Source organism: Geotrypetes seraphini, chromosome 1 (assembly GCF_902459505.1).
Source record: "Geotrypetes seraphini chromosome 1, aGeoSer1.1, whole genome shotgun sequence".
In the NCBI taxonomy this organism is placed as follows: Eukaryota; Metazoa; Chordata; class Amphibia; order Gymnophiona; family Dermophiidae; genus Geotrypetes; species Geotrypetes seraphini.
In genome coordinates, this window is record NC_047084.1 from 223,851,849 (window position 1) to 223,876,717 (window position 24,869).

Genomic DNA, 24,869 nt, shown 5'->3' on the forward strand with positions numbered 1-24,869 from the left:
ATAACACCAGGGCTGATCTCTGAACTGTAATGTTCCAGATGTCATCCACAAAAAGAAAAACAGCGTCCCAAAAGGTCTGTATGGATGAACAAGATCAAAACATGTGGCCGAGACCAGCGTCCGGAGCACCACAGCGCCGCTGCTATTTAATATATTCATAAATGATCTAGAAACAGGGCCGAAGTGCGAAATAATAAAATTTGCAGACGACACCAAACTATTTGGTGGAGCTCGGACTAAAGAGGAGTGCGAAGAATTGCAAAGGGACTTGAACAAACTAGGGGAAAGGGCGATGAGATGGCAGATGAAGTTCAACGTTGAGAAATGTAAAGTATTACATGTGGGAAACAGAAACCCGAGGTACAACTATACAATGGGAGGGATGTTATTAAATGAGAGTACCCAAGAAAGGGACTTGGGGGTAATGGTGGACATGACAATGAAGCCGATGGCACAGTGCGCAGCAGCCGCTAAGAAGGCAAACAGAATGCTAGGCATAATCAAGAAGAGTATTACAATCAGAACGAAAGAAGTTATCCTGCCGTTGTATCGGGCGATGGTGCGTCCGCATCTGGAGTACTGCATCCAATATTGGTCGCCGTACCTTAAGAAGGATATGGCGATACTCGACAGGGTTCAGAGGAGAGCGACACGTCTGATAAAAGGCTTGGAAAACCTTTCATACGCTGAGAGATAGGGAAAACTGGGACTCTTTTCCCTGGAGAAGAGGAGACTTAGAGGGGATATGATAGAGATTTACAAGATCATGAAGGGCATAGAGAGAGTAGAGAGGGACAGATTCTTCAAACTTTTGAAAAATAAAAGAACAAGTGGGCATTCTGAAAAGTTGAAAGGGGACAGATTCAAAACGAATGCTAGGAAGTTCTTCTTTACCCAACGTGTGGTGGACACCTGGAATGCACTTCCAGAGAGCGTAATAGGGCAGAGTACGGCACTGGGGTTCAAGAAAGGATTGGACAATTTCTTGCTGGAAAAGGGGATAGAGGGGTATAGATAGAGGATTACTGCACAGGTCCTGGACCTGTTGGGCCGCCGCGTGAGCAGACTGCTAGGCACGATGGACCTCAGATCTGACCCAGCAGAGGCATTGCTTATGTTCACCCTCCTTTTCTTCCTATCATGTCTTTAGTGAACAGATTATAGCACAGTATATCTACATCCCAGTCATGGTTCTCAGTGAACCACGTGTTCGTGATCACCACTAATATCCAACTCATCTCTGCCATCACTGCTTCTAGATCCAGAATCTTGTTTCCCATGCTTCGAGCATTAGTTTTAGAAGTATTCAGTGATTTATTTACCTGAGGTTTATACTCACCCAGGGGCTTTGATCACCCTGCCCCATCACTTCTAGATTAAAGCTCTCTTTAGTAGATTAGCCAGCCTGATGCCTCAGACACTTCTTCCCTTTCTTTGATAGATGCACACCTTCCCTGTTCAGCAGCCCTTGGAAAATTATACCAAGGTCCAGGTAGCCAAAATGCTCTCAATGACACCATCCACATAGCCATGCATTCATCTCTGGGATGGATGAGAATACAACCTGTACATGACTGCCTCACCTTCTCTTCAAGATCCACTAAGTCACTTTTGAATTGTTTGCAGGGGTACCTGGCAGTATCGTTAGTGCCAACGTGGATGAGCATCATCGGATAATAATCAAAAAGCTCTGCCCTAGGGTAGGCAAGAGGGAATTAAATGAACACCAGAGCCTTTCCTCAACAGCTATTTGTGTCCTAATCTGATATGCTCTGCAATGAAACCTAAAACACTAATTAGGCTAAAACACTGTTTTGTATTAAACCCTAACAGAGACTCTAAAGGCTACACTATTGTCTAACAGATTTTGCTGAGCTATAAAAGAGAACTACAATCCTTTTGGACCTAGAGGAATCGTTTGCATGCTCCGTTGCTGCTGAACGGAGAGACGTGTGTCACAGCTTAAGTCGAAAGCGACAGTTTTTTCAGATTTGGGACTCCTATCTCCAATCCTTATCACTGAGGGCTCGCAGTGATGTTTTGAATTCCTTGTAAACCTCTCAAGGACTGGAGTTCTGCGTGTTGTCCACACGGGGGCGCCCGAAGTGCATGAGAGGACACAATTTTTCTCTTTTGGTTTGTCTTCATTCTTTTTTTCTTCTTTTTGGTATTTTTATTGGGGTGTCTTCCCCCCCTTTTATGGGGGGTGAGTGGCACTGGGGTTCAGGTACCACTCATCGGCAGTTGGCTATAAGAGTCCAAGCCTACTGCATTGTGGTCTTTCCTTTGTTTCTGGATCTGGGGAGCTGGTGGGGAGATGGGTTAGGGCTGGGGATGTTGGATCTGAATGCTTTGTATTTGGCTTTATTTACTTATTGCCTCAAGGTTGTTGGTTGGATTTCTGTTTGAAAATAAAAATTGATTCAACATAAAAGAGAACTACAATGATATAACCTACTGAAACCCAAGTTTACCTTTCCCATGTTTGAATGCCAGCAGACAAGATATTCCAATGGATGTTTTTTTTTCTCCTTAGCAGAGCAGATCCTCCCTCAGTACCTCTTCAGGTGTGGGGTAAAGGGTGAGTTTCCAGATCTGGTGAGAGGGTTTGGGGGTTAGGTGTTTGTGCAGATTGTCCTTGTTAAGATCAGCTGGAGAAATATGAAGGGTAATTTAAGAGTAGTATATGAGTAATTTGAGCCTAGGGGTGGGTGGGCAGAGGCAGAGTAGTTCACAGGTTTCTGTTAAAACTCTCTTTTATGCTGAGCCTCCACAACCTCTCTCTTAGAACCAAGCTTACTGTAAATGTGCTCTTGTATGCGCGATGTTGATTGGCAACCAGAATGACCTTTGTCTGTTATAACTGTTCTTCCTGCTTTTAACCTTTTTACACACTCATAAACCTTTTGTCGATTCATGGTGCTATGTCCAATCTGAGTCAATATCAGACTGTGAATTTCCAAAGATTTCACTCCCTCTGCCCAAAGAATGCACACTACTGTCAGCCCACCCTTAACTTGTTGGCCTTACCAATGTCAGTAAAGGCCTATAGGAGATCATATCATTCATATCTGACCTTAGGGCATGTCGGTGCAGACAGCCCCAGAATGCCTAAATTACATCAGTGCTTAAAGGTAATAAAGGACCTTAGTACAGCTAAGAGGTGCTTAGACAGCTAAGATGTGCTAATGTCTGGTGTTTAAGATGGACAGCTTAAGATAGACAGTAGCCCCAGCTGCATAGTTAATCAGAAACCATTGTAGGAATAATACTGGAAATGATCAGTTTCTCCCTCTTTTCTTCTAAAGTCTCTGTATTTAACTTCAATAGATTCTATTTTTAGAACAGGTATCAAACTTATAAATATGAGATGAATTTTTCTCTCTCTGGAACCTGAAGCCTGGACTATCACCCCCTCCCTTCTTACACACACACACACACACACACACACAAGCAGTCTCTGAATCCACTCTGTATTTGTAAAGCTTATTTCTATTTCTTTTTGTACATTTGTAACCCAGTATATGCTGGATATATAACTTTTGCTTAATATGAACAGCCTATATATGCAATTCAAATTATTGCAAGACCTCAAACACCCAAAGCACTACTTGTATAATTTTATGTGCCCTTGATGGGGTTAGATAATCATCGGTCTTTGAGTGAATGTTTTATTCAATGCAGGCTCAATTACTTTTTATTTATTTTTATATGATGAGCTACTATATTTAAGAGCAGCACTTATCTTTCCAGCCCAACGGCTACCCAGCCTTTTCACTGTACAATCCAATTCGGTGTGCTTCCTTTGTCGTAATCCAGCGATCATATCAGCCACTATTGTATCTATTTTGATACAGCCAAATGTACCTATAGCTACAATTGACTTGTTGGAACTGCAGGTGCAAAGTATTGTTTTAGATGTCAGCATCTATTAGGCAAACATGGTTCTTTTTGTTGCATAGAGCATTCTGGACCCCTACTAGATTACAAAAATTAGATTGCTCTAAGTCTAATAGATGCTGGCATTGTAAAATTGAAGTTGGAACTTTAGACCATCTTTTATTTTATTGTCCATGTATTCAGGCATTTTGGATATCAATCTGGGATCAAGTCAACATATTGATGGAGAGTCATGTGGCATTATCCTATGACACAGTGGTTTTTGGAATGTGTATGAGGGCCAAATGCCAAATATCTGCAGCAAACAATAAATTATTGATGATTCTTACTGGTGTGGGAATTCAGCAAATAACAACTAATTGGAAAGACTGTTCTAGACTGAATTGTAGTTTCTGGTGGAACTCAGTTTGTCATATGTACAAGATGGAAAGATTTCTTGCAGTACAAAGGGGGTATTTTAAAAGGTTTCAAGAGGTGTGGAGGCCATTAATTGATTATTATAATGATTAAGATTTATTCTTTTTCCTTAGGGGATAATTTATAGAAATGGGGTGGGGTGGGGGGGAAAGGATAATTTAGTTAGCTAGCGGTATATTTCAACTGATTAATGGATATAAGAAACATGGTATATAGGTATGAATAGAAAAGGAAAGAGGGTAAATTTATTGGAAATATGTTGTTATGAAATATAAGGGGATATATGTACTATGATGAGATATATATTGTTGTGCATTACTTTGTATAATAAAATGAATAAAGAGTTTGAGGAAGAAAGGGTGGGGGGAGGGACAGATTTAATGTAAGATTAATTGTATTATGAAAGAGGGATGTACAAGTATGTATAAGTTTGGATGAAATATTTTGTTGATATGGGAAGGGATGGGAGGTGGATGGGGGGTATTAAAAAATGTATAATAATATTGTTTAAGAATGTCAAGTGAGTTATGTGAATTAATTGTAATAATATTGTACACTTGTTGAAAGAAATAAAAAGGAATAAAGATTTAAAAAAAAAAAAAGTATTGTTTTAGAAAAAAAATATAAAAGATTTCTAATATGCACTGTTTACTTTAAGAACTAAGATTTCTAATATACAGTACACTGTTTACTCCGCTATCGGTTTGTATAAGGAAAAGGGAATAGCGTCATTTTTCAAACAAGGCACCGTCAATCGCTGCCAAATGTGTCATTAATTACAAGAGACCTACTGTGCTGCTACATGCAAGCTGTTTACTATAAAAAAACAAAACAAAACATTTTAAATCATAACTTACTTAATTGAGCTTTCGAAATAAAATTTTGGTACTCTCCTCTCGCCACAAGCGGCCCATAAGAGGGAATCAAAATGGCGTCTGATTTTAAACAGAGTGCCGTTGGACTAGACAATCAGAACATACGTAAATGTGACTTTACTGACAACCTGATGCAACTCCACTGGCGTACGGATGAACTTCAATGGAAGTTTTTTATACTGAACAAACTCCAGACCATAGCAGCTAGGTTTACATAATTCAAAACTTTAATGGGCTAGTAAATTTTCTAAACATACATTAATGAACTAAAGGTTAATGGGAAGACTGTTGGGATTTTCACTTAATTATTTATTATTGCAATTCATGTCTTATAAGTGCTCTTCTTAAATATAGTAGTTCACCATATAAGAATAAATAAAAAGCTATTGAGCCCACTTTGAATAAAACATTCACGCAAAGACCGATGATTATCTAACCCCAGCAAGAGCACAAAAAATTATACAAGTAGTGCTTTGGTTGTTTGAGGTTTTGCGATAATTAGAATTGCATATACAGGCTGTTCATATTAAGCATGAGTTATATTAGTTGAACAATCTGATTTTCCTTCTTGTGATTTGGATGTATAATTGTAACATTGCCTTTCGGTAATAGTAAGCCTATTTCTGCACATTATATTCTTTATGCAATCACTCTTGGCTGTCCTTGTCATTGATTTCACTTCCTACTAAGAATTTTCTACGAGGGTATCGAATCCAGGACCTGCGGATAGTAAACTGCCACATTATATCATTGGGGCTTGTTTGCTCCAACATTACCCCTCTGAAACCTTACATTTTGGGTGGGGCTCATCCTTACATTTTGGGGCTTGTCTGGGAGTTGAACCAGGGGCTTGTCTTCGGTTCCTCGAGAAGATTTTAAAATGGGTAAGTGGAATTTAATTATTTTTCTTGTATGCACTAGGTATGATTATAGGCTGCATAGTCAAGGTGAGAGATGGTATTTAAGAACATAAGTACATAAGAATTGTCGCTGCTGGGTCAGACCAGTGGTCCATCGTGCCCAGCAATCCGCTCACGCGGCGGCCCTTAGGTCAGAGACCAGTGCCCTATTAAGAGTCTAGCCTTACTTGCGTATGTTCTGTTCCAGTAGGAACTTATCCAACCTTGACTTGAATCCCTGAAGGGTATATTCCCCTATAACAGTCTCCGGAAGAGCATTCCAGGTTTCTACCACTCTCTGTGTGAAAAAGAACTTCCTTACATTTGTACGGAATCTTTTCCCTTCTAACTACACCGAGTGCCCTCTCGTTCTCTTCACCTTAGAGAGGGTGAACAGTCTCTCTTTCTCTACTAAGTCAATTCCCTTCAATATCTTGGATGTTTCGATCATGTCCCCTCTCAGTCTTCTCTTCTCAAGGGAGAAGAGGCCCAGTTTCTCTAGCCTCTCGTTGTATGGCAACTCCCCCAGTCCCTTAACCATTTTTGTCGCTCTTCTCTAGACTCTTTCCAGTAGTACTATGTCCATTTTCATATATGGCAACAAGTGTTGGATGCAGTATTCCAGGTGGGAGCGTACCATGGTCCGGTATAAAGGCATGATAACCTTTTCAGATATGTTCGTGATCCCCTTCTTAATTATTCCTAGCATTCTGTTTGCCCTTTTCGCCACCGCTGGGCATTGCGCGGATGGTTTCATTGACTTGTCTACAAGTACTCCCAAGTCTCTTTCCTGGTGGCTCTCTCCGAGTATAGCTCCGGACATCCTGCATTCGTGCATACGATTTTATTACCGACATGCATCAACTTGCACTTATCCACGTTGAACCTCATTTGACTTTTTGCGACCCATTCCTCAAATGTATTTATGTTCTTTATAGGTCTTTGCAATCTTTCTGTGTCCTCACTACTCTGAATAACTTTGTATCGTCCTTAAATTTAATCACCTCACTCATCGTGCCAAGTTCTAGATCGTTTATAAATATGTTGAAGAGCACAGGCCCAAGCATCGAAACCTGCGGCAGTCTACTCATGACACTTTTTCAGTCCGAGTATTGTCCATTCACCCCCACTCTCTTGTTTCCTATCCGCCAACCAGTTTTTAATCCATGTGAGTATATCACCCTTGATTCCATGGCTCGCAATTTTCCGAACTTTGTCAAACGCCTTCTAAAAATCTAGATATACGATGTCGACTGAGTCACCTTTGTCTATCTGCCCATTTACTCTTTCAAAGAAGTGCAGTAAGTTGTCAAGCAAGATCTTCCTTTGCTGAAGCCGTGCTGGCTGGTACTCATCAGTTTGTGTCCGTCAAGGTGATCGATGATGCAGTTCTTTATCAGCGCCTCTACCATCTTTCCCAGTACCGAAGTCAGACTCACTGGTCTGTAGTTTCCCGGATCTCCCTTTGAACCTTTCCTGAAGATCAGCGTAACATTCGCCACTTTCCAGACTTCCAGAATTTTCCTGATTTGATCGACAGATTGGCTATTAGTTGGAGTAGTTTAGCTATAACCTCTTTCAGTTCTTTGACTACCCTCGAGTGGATGTCGTCCGGTCCTGAGGATTTATCATTTTTAAGCCTATCAATCTGTCTGTATACCTCTTCTAGACTGACTGTCGTCCCTGTCAGTTTCCCATCTTCATTTCCTGTGTATAGCCTGTCGGCTTCAGGTATATTGGATATATCCTCTTCAGTAAATACAGACACACACACAAAAAATGTTCAGTTTGTCGGTGATGGTTTTGTCCTCCTTTAGTACTCCCTTTATTCCCTGGTCAACTAACAGCACCACCGCTTCCTTCGCGGATCGTTTCCCCTTAATATATCGAAAGAACGGCTTAAAGTTTTTGGCCTCCTTGGCTATTTTTTCTTCGTAGTCTCTTTTGGCCCCTCTTACCACTTTATGGCACTTGCGTTGATGTTATTTGTGCTTGTTCCAGTTTTCTTCCGTTTTTGTCCTCTTCCATTCCTTAAACAAAGTCTTCTTGTCTCCTATTGCTTCCTTCACTGCTACAGTGAGCCACGCTAGTTCCTTGTTCTTCTTCCTCTTGGATCCCTTGTTGATACGCAGTATATATAAATTTTACGCCTCTGTGACTGTGTCCTTAAAAAGGGACTATGCTTGCTCTAGCGTATTTACAGTGCTTATCCTCTTCTAATCTTCTTCCTCACCATGGCTCTCATCCCTTCGTAGTTCCCTTATCGGAAGTGCAATGCTGTGGCCGTCGTTCTGGATCGATTTTTTATTCTTGTGTTGAAGTAAATCATGTTGTGATCATTGTTCCCCAACATCCCTTCTACTTCTATACCTTGTGCTGGTCCTCGTAGTCCATTTAGGATTAAGTCCAGAATTGCATTTCCTCTCATATTTTCCATAACAAGTTGTTCCAGGATGCAATCGTCTACAGCATCCAGGAATTTGATCTCTCTACCACAGCTGGAGTTGCGTAGGTTCCAATCTATCCCCGAATAATTGAAGACACCTATGATAACTGCATTACCTCCCTTGCATTTGCATTTAATCTCGTCCGTCATTTCTTCATCAGTCTCTTCGGACTATCCTGGGGGTTGGTAGTAGATGCCGATCTTTGTATCCATTCACTTTGTTCCCGGTATTTTAGCCCATAGAGACTCTACCTTATTGTTCGTTTCCAGCATGTTCTCTCTGGTAGACTCAATTCCCTCTTTTATGTATAGGGCAATACCCCTACCTTTTTGTCCTACTCTGTCTCTGCAGTATAGCTAGCTTGTATCCCGGTCCTTGGTGTACGGGCATCTCTCTAGCTGCTGGTGATTGTCCTCCAAGTGTCTCAGACGTTGTCCTCGTTCCCCCATGTTTCCGTGATGCTAATGATGTCCAGGTTATCTTTTTATGCCATAGCATCCAATTCCCCCATTTTATTCCGTAGGCTCTTTGCGTTTGTGTACATACACTTAAGTTTGCGGCCTGTTACTTTCTTGCACTTTCTTCCTCCTTCTGTCTCCTTCGCTTCCATCCCTTTCGATCTGTCAGGATTTATATCTCACCTATGATCCTGTGAGTCTTCCCTGCAATCTTCTTGCACGGTATCCTCTGAGTATACCATTTTCCAAACCATCGACTCTTGGTTGACTGTCGGCTTTCCCCTTCTTCTTAGTTTAAAAACTTCTCAATTTCTCATTTGATGTTGCATGCAAGTAGCCTCATTCTGTCTCCACTGAGGTGGAGTCCATCCTTCCTGTATAACTTGCTCTTCCCCCAGAACGCCGTCCAGTGGTGTACGAAGTGGAATCCTTCTTCCATACACCAGCGTCTCATCAATGTGTTGACTGCTTGCAGTTCCGTCTGCCTCTTCCCGTCGGCCCTGGGTACCGGCAAGATCTCAGAGAACGCTAACATTGGTGTTCTGATCTTCAGCTTCTTTCCTAGCACCCGGAACTGATCTTTCAGTGTTTCCCTGCTGTAGTTCCTGTTGCTCATGTTGTTTGTCCCAACGTGGATCACCACAGCCAAATCTCCTCCTTCCGCACTGTTGATGCGGCCTACTATATCCTTCACCTTGGCCCCTGGTAGGCAGGTTACCAGTTGATCCTGTCTTCCTCCTGCTATGTGGCTGTCGACTTGCTGGATGATGGAGTCTCGCACGACGATCGCTGTCTTCCCTATCTTCTCTTGTCTCTCTAGCCGCAGGCCATGTCCTTCGTGTACGGGCATCTCTCTAGCTGCTGGTGATTGTCCTCCAAGTGGTCCTCACTCTCTGTGGAAGTATCTTGGCAGTTCCTCTGTTGTTCCACGGCCTCTCTGTATGCCTCTTTGATGAACTTCTCTAACTCCCGGACTTCCTCTTCGATGTTCCTCTCTTCCATGATGTTCTCTTCAATGTTCTCTCTTTCATGAAGTTTCCATCCTCTCTGATCTCCTCCTTAACTGCTCGAAGTGCTTCTAGTTCTAGTACTCTGCCCTCCAGTAGCTTGACTTGCTTCAGGCCCTCCAGTTCCTCACATCGAGTGCATACATAAGATTGTCTCCCATAGGGGAGGTAGTCATACATATGACAAATGGTGCAGAAGACTCATCATCCTGCTTCTATCTGTTGCTTCCATTGCTGTTCTATGTGCTTCTTGTTCTTCCCTATATGCTTTCTCCTGCTGCGTGTAGCATCCTTGGTTCTGTTACTGTGTAGTCCCTCTCCTGATTATATACCTACTACCTCTGCTTAGAAACATAGAAACATAGAAATAGACGGCAGATAAGGGCCCACGGCCCATCCAGTCTGCCCACCTTAATGTCCCTCCCCTACCTTTGCCCTGTGAATAGATCCCATGTGCCGATCCCATTTTGCCTTAAAATCAGGCACGCTGCTGGCCTCAATCACCTGTAGTGGAAGACTATTCCAGCGATCAACCACTCTTTCAGTGAAAAAGAATTTCCTGGTGTCACCTCGTAGTTTCCTGCCCCTGATTTTCAACGGATGCCCTCTTGTTGTCGTGGGACCCTTGAAAAAGAAGATATCTTCCTCCGCCTCGATGCGGCCCGTAAGATACTTGAACGTCTCGATCATGTCTCCCCTCTCTCTGCGCTCCTCGAGCGAGTATAGCTGTAATTTGTCAAGCCGTTTTTCATATGGTAGATCCTTGAGTCCCGAGACCATCCGGGTGGCCATTCTTTGCACCGACTCCAGTCTCAGCACATCCTTGCGATAATGCGGCCTCCAGAATTGCACACAATATTCCAGGTGGGGCCTCACCATGGATCTATACAATGGCATAATGACTTCCGCCTTACGACTGACGAAACCCCTTCGTATGCAGCCCATGATTTGTCTTGCCTTGGACGAAGCATGCTCCACTTGATTGGCAGACTTCATGTCCTCACTGACGATTACCCCCAAGTCTCGTTCTGCTACCGTTTTTGCTAGGATCTCGCCATTAAGGGTATAAGACTTGCATGGATTCTGGCTGCCCAGGTGCTTAACTTTGCATTTTTTGGCATTGAAGTTGAGTTGCCATGTCCTAGACCATCGCTCCAGTAGGAATAGGTCGTGCATCATGTTGTCGGGCACTGAATCTTCGTCTGTTGTGCATTTGCCCACATTACTCAGTTTGGCGTCATCGGCGAATAATGTTATTTTACCTCGAAGCCCTTCTGCCAAGTCTCTTATATCCTCTGCGTCTGCTGTGTTTGTCCTCCGTGATAGCTGTGTTTATTTATTTATCTGTTACTGTTCGTGTCTTTCCTGTTGCCCTTTGTGGTACTTGCCTTAGTTACACAGATGACTTTACGATCATTATCCTATTCGCTACCTCTCTCTCGGAAGTTACTCCTAAGGCAACAGAAGTACTAAATTTGATGGAGCAATGGATGATTGAATTCAGACAAACTTAATTCAGGAAAAACAAAAATTTTTTGTAGCTTCGCCACACCCGTTTGACACTAAAACATTACTGTGCATCAATAAACTTAGTTATCCAATTCAATCTACTATGAAGGTATTGGGTGTAACATTGGACCAGAGCCTAACCATGAAAGACCAGGTGGACTCCTTAATCAAAAAGGGTTTTTTTACTCTCTGGAAGCTTTGGTCCATTAGAGCATATTTTGATGTTTCATCATTTAGAATTCTGATATAATCCCTTATACTGAGTCAAATTGTTTACTGTAATATCACCTATTTGGCAATTTCCCAGAAGAATATGCGGTGATTACAACTGGTACAAAATGCAGCGGTCAATCTATCCCTGAAAACAAGCGTGATCCCAGAGGATTGGAAGATGGCTAATGTTACGCCCATCTTTAAAAAAAGGATCAAGAGGTGATCCGGGGAACTACAGACCAGTAAGTTTGACTTCGGTTCCGGGGAAGATGGCAGAAGCACTGATAAAAAGAAAGCATCGATGAGCATCTAGAAAGGAATAAACTGATGAAAACAAGCCAACATGGATTCTGCAAGGGAAGATCGTGCCTAACGAACTTATTGCACTTTTTCGCAAGGAATTAACAAACAAATGGACAAAGGGGACCCCATAGACATCGTATACTTAGATTTCCAAAAAGCCTTCGACAAGGTGCCCCATGAACGCCTACTACGGAAACTGAAGAGCCATGGGGTGGAAGGAGACGTACATAGATGGATCAAAAATTGGCTGGCAGGTAGAAAGCAAAGGGTAGGAGTGAAGGGCCACTACTCGGACTGGAGGAGGGTCACGAGTGGTGTTCCGCAGGGGTCGGTACTTGGACTGCTGCTGTTCAATGCATTTATAAATGATCTATAAGCAGGGACGAAGTGCGAAGTAATAAAATTTGCAGACGACACCAAACTATTTAATGGAGTTGGGACATAAGAGGATTCTGAAGACTTACAAAGGGATCTGAACAAACTAGAAGAGTGGGCGACGAGATAGCAGATGAAGTTTAATATAGAGAAATGTAAAGTCTTGCATGGAGGAAACAGAAACCCGAAGTACAGCTATATGATGGGAGGGCTGGTAATGGGTGAAAGTACCCTAGCAAAGGATTTGGAGATAATAGTGGACAAGACAAAGAAGCCGTCGGCACAGTGCGCAGCGGCCTCTAAGAAGGCGAATAGAATGCTAGGTATTATCAAGAAAGGTATTACAACCAGAATGAAAGAAGTTATCCTTCTGTTGTATTGGACGATGGTGCAACCGCATCTGGAGTACTGCGTCCAAAATTGGTTGCCGTTAATCGAGAGGGTTCAGAAAAGAGCGACGAGATCGATAAAAGGTATGGAAAATCTTTCATATGCTGAAAGATTAGAAAAACTGGGGCTCTTTTCCTTGGAAAAGCGGAGGCTTAGAGGGGACATGATAGAGACTTACAAGATCATGAAGGGCATAGAGAAAGTGGAGAGGGACAGATTCTTCAAACTCTCGAAAACTAAAAGAACGAGAGGGCATTCGGAAAAATTAAGAGGGGACAGATTCAGAACCAATGCTAGGAAGTTCTTCACCCAAAGGGTGGTGGACACCTGGAACGCGCTTCCAGAGGGTGTGATAGAACAGAGTACGGTATTGGAGTTCAAGAAGGGATTGGATGATTTCCTGAAGGAAAAGGGGATAGAAGGGTATAGATAGAGGATTACTATACAGGTCCTGGACCCGATGGGCCGCTGCGTGAGCGGACTGCTGGGCGCGATGGACTTCTGGTCTGACACAGCAGAGGCACTGCTTATGTTCAAGCTAATTTTGGGGTTGGAAGAAGTTCGATCATGTAATACCTTCTTACCGACTTCTGCACTGGCTGCCGATGGAGGCACGTGTGAAGTTTAAGTTTGGATGTTTTTGCTTTAAGGTACTATTCAGTTTAGCCCCTAAATATATAACTGACCTTTTCTCTTTCTCAACCAACAGACATAAGAGAAGCTCACACTTGAATTTTGTTTCCCCACTGGTTAGAGGATGTAAATTTAAAAGACATCATCAACATCTTTTCTCACATCAGGCAGCATTATGGGGTAAAGATCTGGAACAATTGCTTATGCCTACTACTTATGGGGAATTTAGGAAACACCTAAAAACATATCTGTTCCTGAAGTATTTAGGCAACTGACCTGTACAATCTTATTTCACAATAACTAATTTCTAGAGCTGTTAATCACTAGCTTTTAACTTTGTTAATTCTACTAATTTGTAGCATCTTTTAATCATTGTAAACCGCATAGAACTTCATGGTTCTGTGGTATATAAACTGTTGTTATTATTATTAGGTGTCCTTCCCTGGTGTTTCTTCAGTGCAGTGTCTGTCCTGTTGCCCTTTGTGGTACTTGCCTGTGTAGGTGTCTTTCCCTGGTGTTTCCTCAGTGCAGGGACTTGTCCCTTCTTAAGGCTCTTCGCAAAGGCGTTCTCACTAAGGCGAGCTCCTTTAATGCTCGCCTTCGACACATGGCGAACGGCTGAATGCCGTTGGCCCCTCCCCTTTTAAGGGGGAGTTCCGGTGGATATTGTTGGGGGATGGGCGGAGCTAACTTCACTGCTGCCCCTTGCTCTCTCTTGCCTTCTGCTCTTTCTTCCTCTCTTCTCTCCTCTCCCGTTTGCCTGCTTTCCTCTCCTTTAGTCTCCTCTCCTGCTCGCCTGCCCGACCCTTTACATTCAAAAGTCCTTGTGCAGTTTTGATTGATGATTGATTATGGACAGAGTGAGATAGGAATCAAAAGATCTTGTGAACCCCTTAAATTGTGGTTTAGACTGGATGACACATTTGTGAAAAGTTCCAGGTGCAGTCTTGCAATAAAGCATCAATGTTTCTGACCTCTTGGCTGCCACACGACTAAAGGTTGAGCACTACACTGTGTGTGGATGAACTACCCAATAGGCAATGTACAAGTACATATGTTGCATTTCGCTTGCTCTGTTCCGGTTATCGCGTAATTTAACAATTGCCTTTAATTTTTGATCCACCCTCGTACAAACCAATTTGGTTGGATGATAAGAGCTAATCATTAGTGTTAAGATACTGTGATTCATTCCACTGTTGGCTGCGATGTGATTCAACTAAACCTCTAACTACCATATATCCACTTAAGTTCTTGGTATAGAGAGTACACCAGGCTATTTGGTTAAGCATTAAGTTATCCAAAAATAACAATGGTTCTTGCTGTCATTCTGCAAGTAGTACTGTCTACCTTACCTGGATTAACCAGTTTATGGGCCATTTCATTTAATGTTTCTATTTCTTCTTCTTTGGGGGAATGAATGACCATCACAGTTGATCCTAGTATACACAGCAAACATCCGATTTTGCCATGGAGATTAAGCTTCTCGTTAAGAAAATAGGATGACAAAATGGCACTGCAAGAATATTAAATATTGAGACTGTGGTAAAATAAAACAGCATTCATTTTGCCTTTTACGGCACTAAAATGGTCCCACAACCACCAGGATCTACAGCTGCACTGTGCTTAATCATCATCAGACTATAGCTGGAAAATTAGATTTGTTTTGGGTACCTATTCTCAACAGCATATGATTCTTTACGGATGGGTTAAGCAAGTTGCATGCAAAAGACATCAAATCATTTTCTTCTTTTCTCTGCCCCCTTGTCTCTCGGGGCAGAACCCCCTCTCCTCAGTCTGTACCAAAGCAAGTGATAACCCCTAGGAGAAGAAATGAAAACAAGGGGAGCTCAGGGAACTCCCCAATCCAGAGAAGTATGATCTGCTCTACAATAGTAAACAGAAGATAATAAACAACTACCCAACAGAGCAACAAATAATGGTGGAGAAAGAAACATAAGAACTTAAGTATTGCCGCTGCTGGGTCAGACCAGTGATCCATCGTGCCCAGCAGTCCGCTCACGCGGCGGCCCTTAGGTCAAAGACCAGTGCCCTGAGTCTAGCCTTACCTGCATATATTCCGGTTCAACAGGAAGTTATCTAACTTTGTATGGAATCCCTGGAAGGTGTTTTCCCCTATTACAGCCTCCGGAAGAGCGTTCACTCTCTGGGTGAAGAAGAACTTCTTTATGTTTGTATGGAATCTATCCCCTTTTAACTTTAGAGAGTGCTCTCTCATTCTCTCTACCTTGGAGAGGGTCAACAACCTGTCTCTATCTCCTAAGTCTATTCCCTTCATTATCTTGAACGTTTCAATCATGTCTCCTCTCAGTCTCCTCTTTTCAAGGGAGAAGAGGCCCAGTTTCTCTAATCTCTCACTGTACAACAACTCCTCCAGCCCCTTAACTATTTTAGTCGCTCTTCTCTGGAACCTTTAAGTAGTACTGTGTCTTTCTTCATGTATGGTGACCAGTGCTGGACGCTGTATTCCAAGTGGGGGCGTACCATGGCCCAGTACAGCGGCATGATAACCTTCTCCGATCTGTTTGTGATCCCCTTCTTAATCATTCCGAACATTCTGTTCACCCTTTTCGCCGTCGCCACACATTGCGCAGACGGCTTCATCGACTTGTCGACCAGTACTCCCAAGTCTCTTTCCTGGGGGAGGGTCTCTCCGATTACCGCACCGGACATCCTGTATTCGTGTATAAGATTTTTGTTACCGACATGCATCACCTTACACTTATCCACACTTACCTGTGTGAAACTGGCACTAACACTTGTTCAGCTCATAAGAACAGCCTTACTGGGTCAGACCAATGGTCCATCAAGCCCAGTAACACGTTCTCACGGTGGCCAATCCAAGTCACTAGTACCTGGACAAAACCCAAGGTGTAGCAACATTTCATGCTACCGATACAGGGCAAGCAGTGGCTTCCCCCGTGTCTTTCTCAATAAGACTATGGACTTTTCCTCCAGGAACTTGTCCAAACCTTTCTTAAAAACCAGCTAAGCTATCCCCTCTTACCACATCCTCTGGCAATGTGTTCCAGAGCTTAACTATTCTCTGAGTGAAAATTTTTTTTCCTCCAATTGGTTTTAAAAGTATTTCCCTGCAACTTCATCGAGTGTCCCCTAGTCTTTGTAATTTTTGATGGAGTGAAAAATCGATCCACTTGTACACGTTCTACTCCACTCAGGATTTTGTAGATTTTAATCATATCTCTCCTCAGCTGTCACTTTTCCAAGCTGAAAAGCCCTAACTGTTTTAGTCTTTCCTCATACGAGAGGAGTTCCATCCCCTTTACCATCTTGGTCGCTCTTCTTTGAACCTTTTCTAGCGCCACTATATCTTTCTTGAGATAAGGAGACCAGAACTAACGCAATACTCCAGATGAGGTCGCACCATGGAGCGATACAGGGGCAATATAACATTCTTAGTCTTGTTAACCATCCCTTTTTTAATAATTCCTAGCATCCTATTTGCTTTTTTGGCTGCCGCAACACATTGGACGGAATATTTCATCGTATTGTCTACAATGATACCTATGTTGATGTGGGTCTCAGCTCTAATATGCCTTTCTCTTCCTTGGCTGCCTTGAGCCAAGCCACTGGATACTATTCCCAGCCTTCAAGCCACTGCAGACCTAACAAGACATCTGACAGTGTGGGGTTTCATCTGACAGGGCGGGGGCGTAAGGAATCATACCAGAGGACTGGCGAAGGGCGGATGTGGTCCCTCTCTACAAAAGTGGAAGTAAGGAAGAAGTAGGGAATTACAGGCCGGTAAGTCTGACTTCTGTGGTAAGCTAATTAATGGAAACACTTTTAAAACAGAGAATGGTTAAGTTTCTGTAATCCTGTGGATTACAGGACTGGAGGCAACATGGATTCACTAGAGGTAAGTTTTGTCAGACAAATCTAATCAATTTCCTTTACCAGAGAATTAGATAGAGGATGTGCACTAGATGTGGTGTATTTAGATTTCAGCAAAGCCTTTGACAGTGTTCCACAAAGATGTCTAATTAATAAAACTGAGTGCCCTTGGGATGGGTCCCAAAGTGACGGGCTGGGTCAAGAACTGGTTCAGTGGAAGGCGACAGAGGGTAGTGATCAATGGAGGTCGCTCTGAGGAAAGGGATGTTATCAGTGGTGTGCCTCAAGGTTGTTCTTGGGTCTGTTCTTTTTAACATTTTTATAAATGATATTGCTGAAGGGTTGTCAGGTAAGATTTACCTCTTTGCAGTTATCATCAAAATCTGCAATAGAGTAGACACCCCATTTGGTGTGAATAACATGAAGAAAGACCTGGTGAAGCTTGAAGAATGGTGTGAAATTTGGCAGCTAAAATTTAATGCTAAGAAATGCAAGGTCATGCATTTGGGCTGCAAAAACCCGAGGGAATGGTACAGATTAGGGAGTGAAGAACTTATGTGCATGATAGAAGAGCGGGATTTGGGTGTGATTATATGTGATGATCTTAAGGTGGCCAAACATTTGAAAAGGTGACGGCAAAAGCTAGAAGGATGCTAGGTTGCATAGGGAGTGGTATGGCTAGTAGGAAAAAGGAGGTATTGATGCCCCTGTATAAGACTCTGGTGAGACCTCATTTAGAATATTGTGCATAATTCTGGAGGCCGCACCTTCAAAAAGACATAAAGAGGATGAAGTCTGTCCAGAGGAAGGCTACTAAAATGGTGTGTAGTCTTCATCATAAGGCATATTAGGACAGACTTAAAGATCTTAGTCTGCATACTTTGGAGGAAAGGCGGAAGAGGGGAGATATGATAGAAACGTTTAAATACCTACATAATGTAAATGCGCACGAGTCGAGTCTCTTTAATTTGAAAAGAAACTCTGGAATGAGAGGGCATAGGATGAAGTTAAGAGATGATAGGCTCTGGAGTAATCTGAGGAAATACTTTTTTTACAGAAAGGGTGGTAGATGCATGAAACAGTCTCCTGGAAGAGATTGTGTAAGCAGACTGTATCTGAATTCAAGAGGGCCTGGGATAGGCACATGGGATCTCTCGGAGAGAGAGAAAGAGATAATGGTTACTGTGGATGGGCAGATTAGATGGGCCATTTGGTATTTATCTGCCATGTTTCTGTTCTACAGGAAATAGGATTATTGAGGTAAGAACCTAATCCTTCCTTCCTGTGCAAACAGCATACAATTTCTTATGTTTGGACGTACCAGAGCAGTCCCTTGAGTCTAGAGTAGAACAGGTGAGCCTGCAACCAGCACTGAGAATCCGAAGGTCCCGTCCGTTTGTGCCACCACGTCCACTCTGTAAAATATTGTAAAGGTATGGAGGGTACACCATGTGGCTGCCCTATAAATTTCATCTGGCAGCACTGCCCAGGAAGACGCCACACCACTGGCAGAGTGAGCTTTCACAGCAAATGGTGACTACTTTCCACAGCCAATGTATGTTGAGGAAATAGCCATGCACATCCATCGAGAAATAGAAGATTCAGAGGCTGGTCTGCCCCAACAGCTAGCACTGGTCAAGACAAATAGGTGATCCGACACACGAAACTAATTTGACACCTCAAGATATCGAAGGAGAACTCTCCTGACATCCAGGAACTTCAATACTTTGTCTTGTTTCTTCTCGCCTGTGGGCTGAAAAGTACTTCCTGGTTGACATGAAACGTTGAAACTACCTTCAGTAGAAAAGAAGGCACAGTGCGCAAAGACACTCCTGCTTCCATGAATCTAAGGAAAGGCAAAATAAAGCATGCAGTTCCGACACTCTCCTTGCCAAAGTGGTCTTGACTAAGAAAACCTGGTTAGATCTATAACAGGCGCCACCAGTGCTTAATGAAAGCTCATAACACAATGTTGAGATTCCATGTAGGAACCAACTGCCGTGCTGGAGGGCGGAGTCTTAGAGCTCCCTTTAAGAACATGGACATATTTGGATGAGAGGCCAAAGACCTTCTGTTCACTTGAGCTCTGTAACACGAAAGGCCAGCTATCTGGACCTTGAGAGATCCTACTGTCAGGCCCTTCTCTAGACCTTCCTGCAGAAAGAAAGGACTTCGAAAATAGGAGCCCATAGGAGCTTTTCTTTACCCAGAGCTGAAAAAGATAGGCTGCTAGTTGCTTGCTTCTTTGATTGTAGAAACGTTGCGATAATCATCTGAATATCCCTTTCATGCAAAGGCTGTGCGTTCAACAGCCATGCAGTAAGCCCAAAGTGTTTCAGAGTCTCTAAGGCTATGGGGCCCCTGGGACAGAAGATCCTGGTGCAGCAGTAATCTGAGACAGCTGTCTTGCTGGCAACTGGACTAGATTCACTTACCAAGGATGATGTGGCCAATCCAGAGCCACCAGAATTACAAATCCTCGCTAGATCGCTATTCTATTAAAGATCTGGCCTATCAACGGCCATGGGGGTGAGGGGGGGGGGAGGAAGACATGTAGAAAAGTCTGTTTACTAGCAAAGGCTGTACTAGAGCATCTATACTGACACTTCCCAGCTCTATCCTTCAACTGAAGAAACAAAAAACTTACTTGTTGTCTGCTGAGGCCATGAGATCGAGTGTTGGCTACCCCCAGCGTTTCACAATGAGGTGGAATACTTTCTGAGACAAAGCCCATTTCCCTGGATTCAAGGTCAAGTGGCTGAGATAACTGACCTAGACATTATCCACTCCTGCTACATAAGCTGCTATGATGGCCTACAGATGGGCTTCTGCTCAGTAAAACAGCAATTGGGCCTCTACCTGCAGTGCAGCACTCTTTAGTTACCCCTTTTGTCTGTTGTCATATGCCACGGCTGTGGCATTGTCGGAGACACTGACTGCTTTGCCTTCCAGCCATGTCTGGAAAAACTGTAGAGCTAGCAAAATGGCTCTCAGCCTTTGTACTGGATGACCTTCGCAATGATTCCCCCAGCCGTAAATACTGGCATCTGTCGTCATGATTGTCAAAGACTATATGTAGAGAGGGAGGCCTTTGAATAATGACTCTGGCTGGAGCCACCACTGCAGACTCTGGCGCACTTCTGTTGTCCAGGCTAATTGTAACTTGAGAGAGTACTTCTGAGGCGACCAATGCGCTAACAGGGCGCTCTGCAGAGGACACATATGGGTTTTTGTCCACAGAATAGCCTCTATGGTTGCCAGCATGGAGTCTAGAACCTGCAGTAATGTCAAGTCATAGACATAGGTAGTTCCAAAATCTCCAGGATCTGGTGCCTGAGCTTCAGTTTGTGTGGTTCTGGAAGAAAGACTCAGCTCTCTTCAATGCTTAACAGAAGCCCCAAATACTGCAGACATTGGGTGGGTTCCAGCAAGTTTTTTCTGAAATAATCTACCCCAGATTCTGCAGGAGCTGAACCACCTGAGCCATTGCCTGGTGACATTCCATCTCAGATGGTGCTCTATCAGCCAATCGCCCAAGTATGGATGAACCTGGAGCCCTGATCTGTGCAGATGCGCTGCTGCCACCACTATTACTTTGGTAAAGGTGTGAGGCCCCGTTGCTAATCCGAAGGGCACTGCTGAGAAGTGAAAATGGCTCTAGCACATGGAACCTGAGTAACCTCCTGTGATTTGAAAAGATGGGTATATATAGATACGCCTCTGTCAAATCCAGTGAGGCCAAAAATTTGCCCGGAGCTACCGAGACGATGACTGATCAAACATTTCCATTCAGAACCTGGGAACCTTTAACTTTGCATTGACTGACTAGAGATTCAGGTTTGGACTCCAATCTTCGGAGTCTTTCTTGGGCATGATAAAGTATATTGAGTATCTGCTCGAGTCTGTGTCTGGCACTAGCTTTATGGCTTCAATTTGTAACAGTCTTTGGACAGTTGCTCTGACCTTGGTTGCTTTCTCTCTATCTTCCTGCTGGAGAATCCAGAAAGATGTCCCAGAATTCGAGTTTGTAACCCTCTCAAATGATGTCTAGTACCAACTGGTCTGATGAAATCTATGCCTAGGTTTCCCAGAGTTCCGAGAGTCTCCCTCCTATGCGGGGGATCTTGGAGGACAACCTGGCATCATTGGGACTTCTTAGAATTTGTGGAAGACCAGAGAATATTGCTGAAGGGTTGTCGATTTGAAGTTGCATGAAGAGCTGGATATGGAAGCTCTTTGAAGCCCCCAAACCTGTTTAGAGCAGGGGTGGGGAATGAGAGCCACAATGTCGAGTTTTCAGGATTTCCCCAATGATATCTATTTGCATACAATGGAGGCAGTGCATGCAAATAGATCTCATGCATATTCGTTGTAGAGATCCTGAAAAGCTGACTGGATTGCGGTCCTCATTCTCCACCCCTGGTCTAAAGCCTTGGAAGGGCTTTAGGAAGAAGGAGCCCACTGACCCATAACACAGATTCTGTAGCCATGAAAGGAACAACTGGAAATCCTGGTACCAAGTCTGGCCACTTGGGATGATGATCCATCACGCTAGTCATCAAGTCACCCAGTCCTTTCCCAGAAAGCATCTGCTCCTTAAAAGGGAGCTTGCTCAAGATGGCCTTAGATGCTGAATCTCCTGCTCACTGCTTGATCTAGACCAGTGGTCTCAAACACGCGGCCCGGGGGCCACATGCGGCCCGCCAGGTACTATTTTGAGGCCCTCGGTATGTTTATCATAATCACAAAAATAAAATAAAACAATTTCTTGATCATATGTCTCTTTAGCTATAAATTACAATATTATTATTAAAACTTAGCCAAAAGGAAAGATTTGTAAACTATAAAGAGTTTTACCTCATGCAAAATTGACATTAACTGTTTTTTTCTGAGGCCCTCCAAGTACCTACAAATCCAAAATGTGGCCCTGCAAAGGGTTTGAGTTTGAGACCACTGATCTAGACCATTCTATGGGCAGAGAATGAATATGCTGACACTTTACTCAGGACCTTGAGCATGTTATAAATAGCATCTGGTACATAGTCCACCCTGGACAGCACCCTGCCCCCTTTGCAGCTGGTTTCTGATGCAGCATCTTTAAGGCAGGCCCACATCATAGGAAGCCGTGGTTTTAAGGCCTAATGCCAATGCCTTAAACTGCCGTTTGAAGACCAAGTCTACTCTGTGATCCTGAGAATCCTTTAGGATTACTCCACCTTCACTAGGCAGAAAACTTCTTTTAGTAACCTGAAATACCAGAGAACCCACCACCTTAGGTGGAGTAATAACTGCTGGAAATCAGAAACTATGGGATACAATTTCAACATTGCGCTGGCCTACGTTAGAGGACCCTCAGGCATCTTCCAATGCTCTATTATCATCCTGGTAATCTCTGGGTGTGAAGGGAAGCATGTGGATCATGAGTTTGTACTGTTTAACAGCAAGAGCTGGGCAGTAGAAACTTGTGGGGACTCTAAATCCAATTCCTGCAGAGAAACTAACAACAATGAAATTACATTACATTGGTGTCTTCTATCCTGCCAATACCTGTCAGTTCTAGGCAGTTTACATCAAGAATTGACCTGGGCATTCCCAGGGAGATTACAAGGTTGATAGATATAGTATATCTTCTTTATTAATTTCCAGGTACTTTAGTTAGATTGTGAGCCTTCGGGACAGTAAGGGAATTTTTTAAGTACCTTCTTACTTCTCATTTATAATCTTAATGTATATTTTCTTCAAACCGCTTAGAACCTAACGGATGTAGCGGTATATAAGAAATAAATTACATTACATTACATATATGTCGGGATCTGGGAGGGGTCGATAGTTTGGTTAGATCATTTGACAAATTTCTTGAGTAGTATAGTTTTCAGTTCTTTCCTAAATGTTTTGTAGTTGGGCATCATGGTCAGCAGATTTAAAGGTGGTGGTCTTGTCTCGCTACTCTGGTGGCTAGTAGTCAGTCATAAATTTTTTGCTTTTTATGCCTTTGATTGGGGGGTGGGTAAAGTGTGCTTGAGTTCTCCTTGGTCTGGATGTGTTTTTCCTGATTAGGTGGTTGTTCAGATAGCTTAGTCCATTTCCATTTAGGGCTCTGAATAGGGTGCAGTGGAATTTGTATTGTATGCGTGCTTGGACTGGAAGCCAGTGTGAGTCTTACAAAGCGGAGGTAATGTGGTCGTATTTTTTTCAGCGAGTATATTAGTCTTAGGGCTGTATTTTGGACTGTTTGTAATTGTTTTAGCACGTTGGCGGGGCATGACAGGTATAGTATGTTACAGTAGTCCAGGAGTCCTAGGATTAGTGCTTGTACTATGAGTTTGAATTGTTCATTGTTGAAGTATTTTCGGATTTGTCTTAAGTTGCGCATGGTTGCGAATGCCTTCTGAACCGTTTTGCTGATTTGAAGTTGCATGGTGCAGCCTTTGTCTATCATTATTCCTAGCAGTTTTAGATTTGGTTGTAAGGGATATATGATGGAGTTTATTTCTAGGTTTGTTATGGTTGTGGGTTTTGTTTCTTTCTAGAAGTAAGAATTTGGTTTTGTCTTGGTTCAGCTTTAATTTGTGGTCTTTCATCCATTGTGACACTGTTTCTGGTGCAATGTGTAGTTTGTTCGTTGTGTTGGGGGTGGTTTGGTCAAAAGGCAGGAGGATGGCGATATCATCTGCGTAGCTGTATGACGTTATGCCTAGTTTGTCTAAGCATGTGCCAAGTGTAAAGGCTGAAGAGTTTTGGAGATATTAGGGAGTCTTGGGAACTCCACAGGAGTTATTCCAGGATTCTGATTGTTCATTGTTTGCTTTAACTCTGTATCTTCTTGAGCGAAGGAATCCTTCAAACCAATTGTAGACTTTGCCTGTGATGCCTATTGTCTCCAGTGTTTGTAGTAGAAAGTCGTGATCTACTAGGCCAAATGCCGCTGTGAGATCGAGTTGTATGAGTAGCATTTTTTTGCTTTTGCTTAGGTGTTGTTTGGCTGTGTCTAGGAGAGAGACAAGTAGCATTTCTGTACTGTAGTTGCCTCTGAAGCCTGATTGTGAGGGGTGGAGTATGTTGTGGTTTTCTAAGCATTTGGTGAGAAGTTTTGCTATGAGGCCTTCCATTAGTTTGATATTTAGCGGTATTGAGGCTATAGGTTTGTAATTGGATGGCTGATCTGTTGCTCCCTTTGGGCCTTTCAGAATAGGGGTTATGATGATTTCGGTGAGTTCTTGAGGGAATGGCCCTCTCTGTGAGCATGTAACTAATCCACCGCATGAGGTGGGTGCGGAATCTAGTGCTAGCAGCTTTAAACAAGTATGGGGGACAGTGGTTGAGGTCACAGGCTGCATGATTGTATTTTTTTGTAGAGTTTGTCTAGGTCAAGCCATTGTATGTATGACCAGTTTCTGTCTGCTGCGTAGGACTTGTTTTCTATAGGTGGTATCGAGATTTTGTCGAAGTGGTTTGGGGTCCCGATGAAAGTGTTTCTAGTTGTTGAGATTTTGTTTCTGAAGAATTTACCCAGTTGATTGGCTGTGGTGAGAGGGGCAGTTTTGGTGGCCAGGTAGGGTTTGGTGTCTGT

At 43.1% G+C, this 24,869-nt stretch overlaps 1 protein-coding gene across 5 annotated transcripts in view; it reads right to left on the reverse strand.

The window, feature by feature from the left end:
* The window catches only part of NIPA2 (NIPA magnesium transporter 2), a 93,768-nt gene that overhangs the window by 20,972 nt on the left and 47,927 nt on the right, over nt 1-24,869 (reverse strand). For all 5 annotated transcript variants that reach the window (XM_033947193.1, XM_033947218.1, XM_033947184.1 and 2 more), the window contains one exon: nt 14,779-14,939. In XM_033947193.1, coding sequence (XP_033803084.1) covers nt 14,779-14,939 — 161 coding nt within the window. The remainder of the gene's footprint in view (nt 1-14,778; nt 14,940-24,869) is intronic.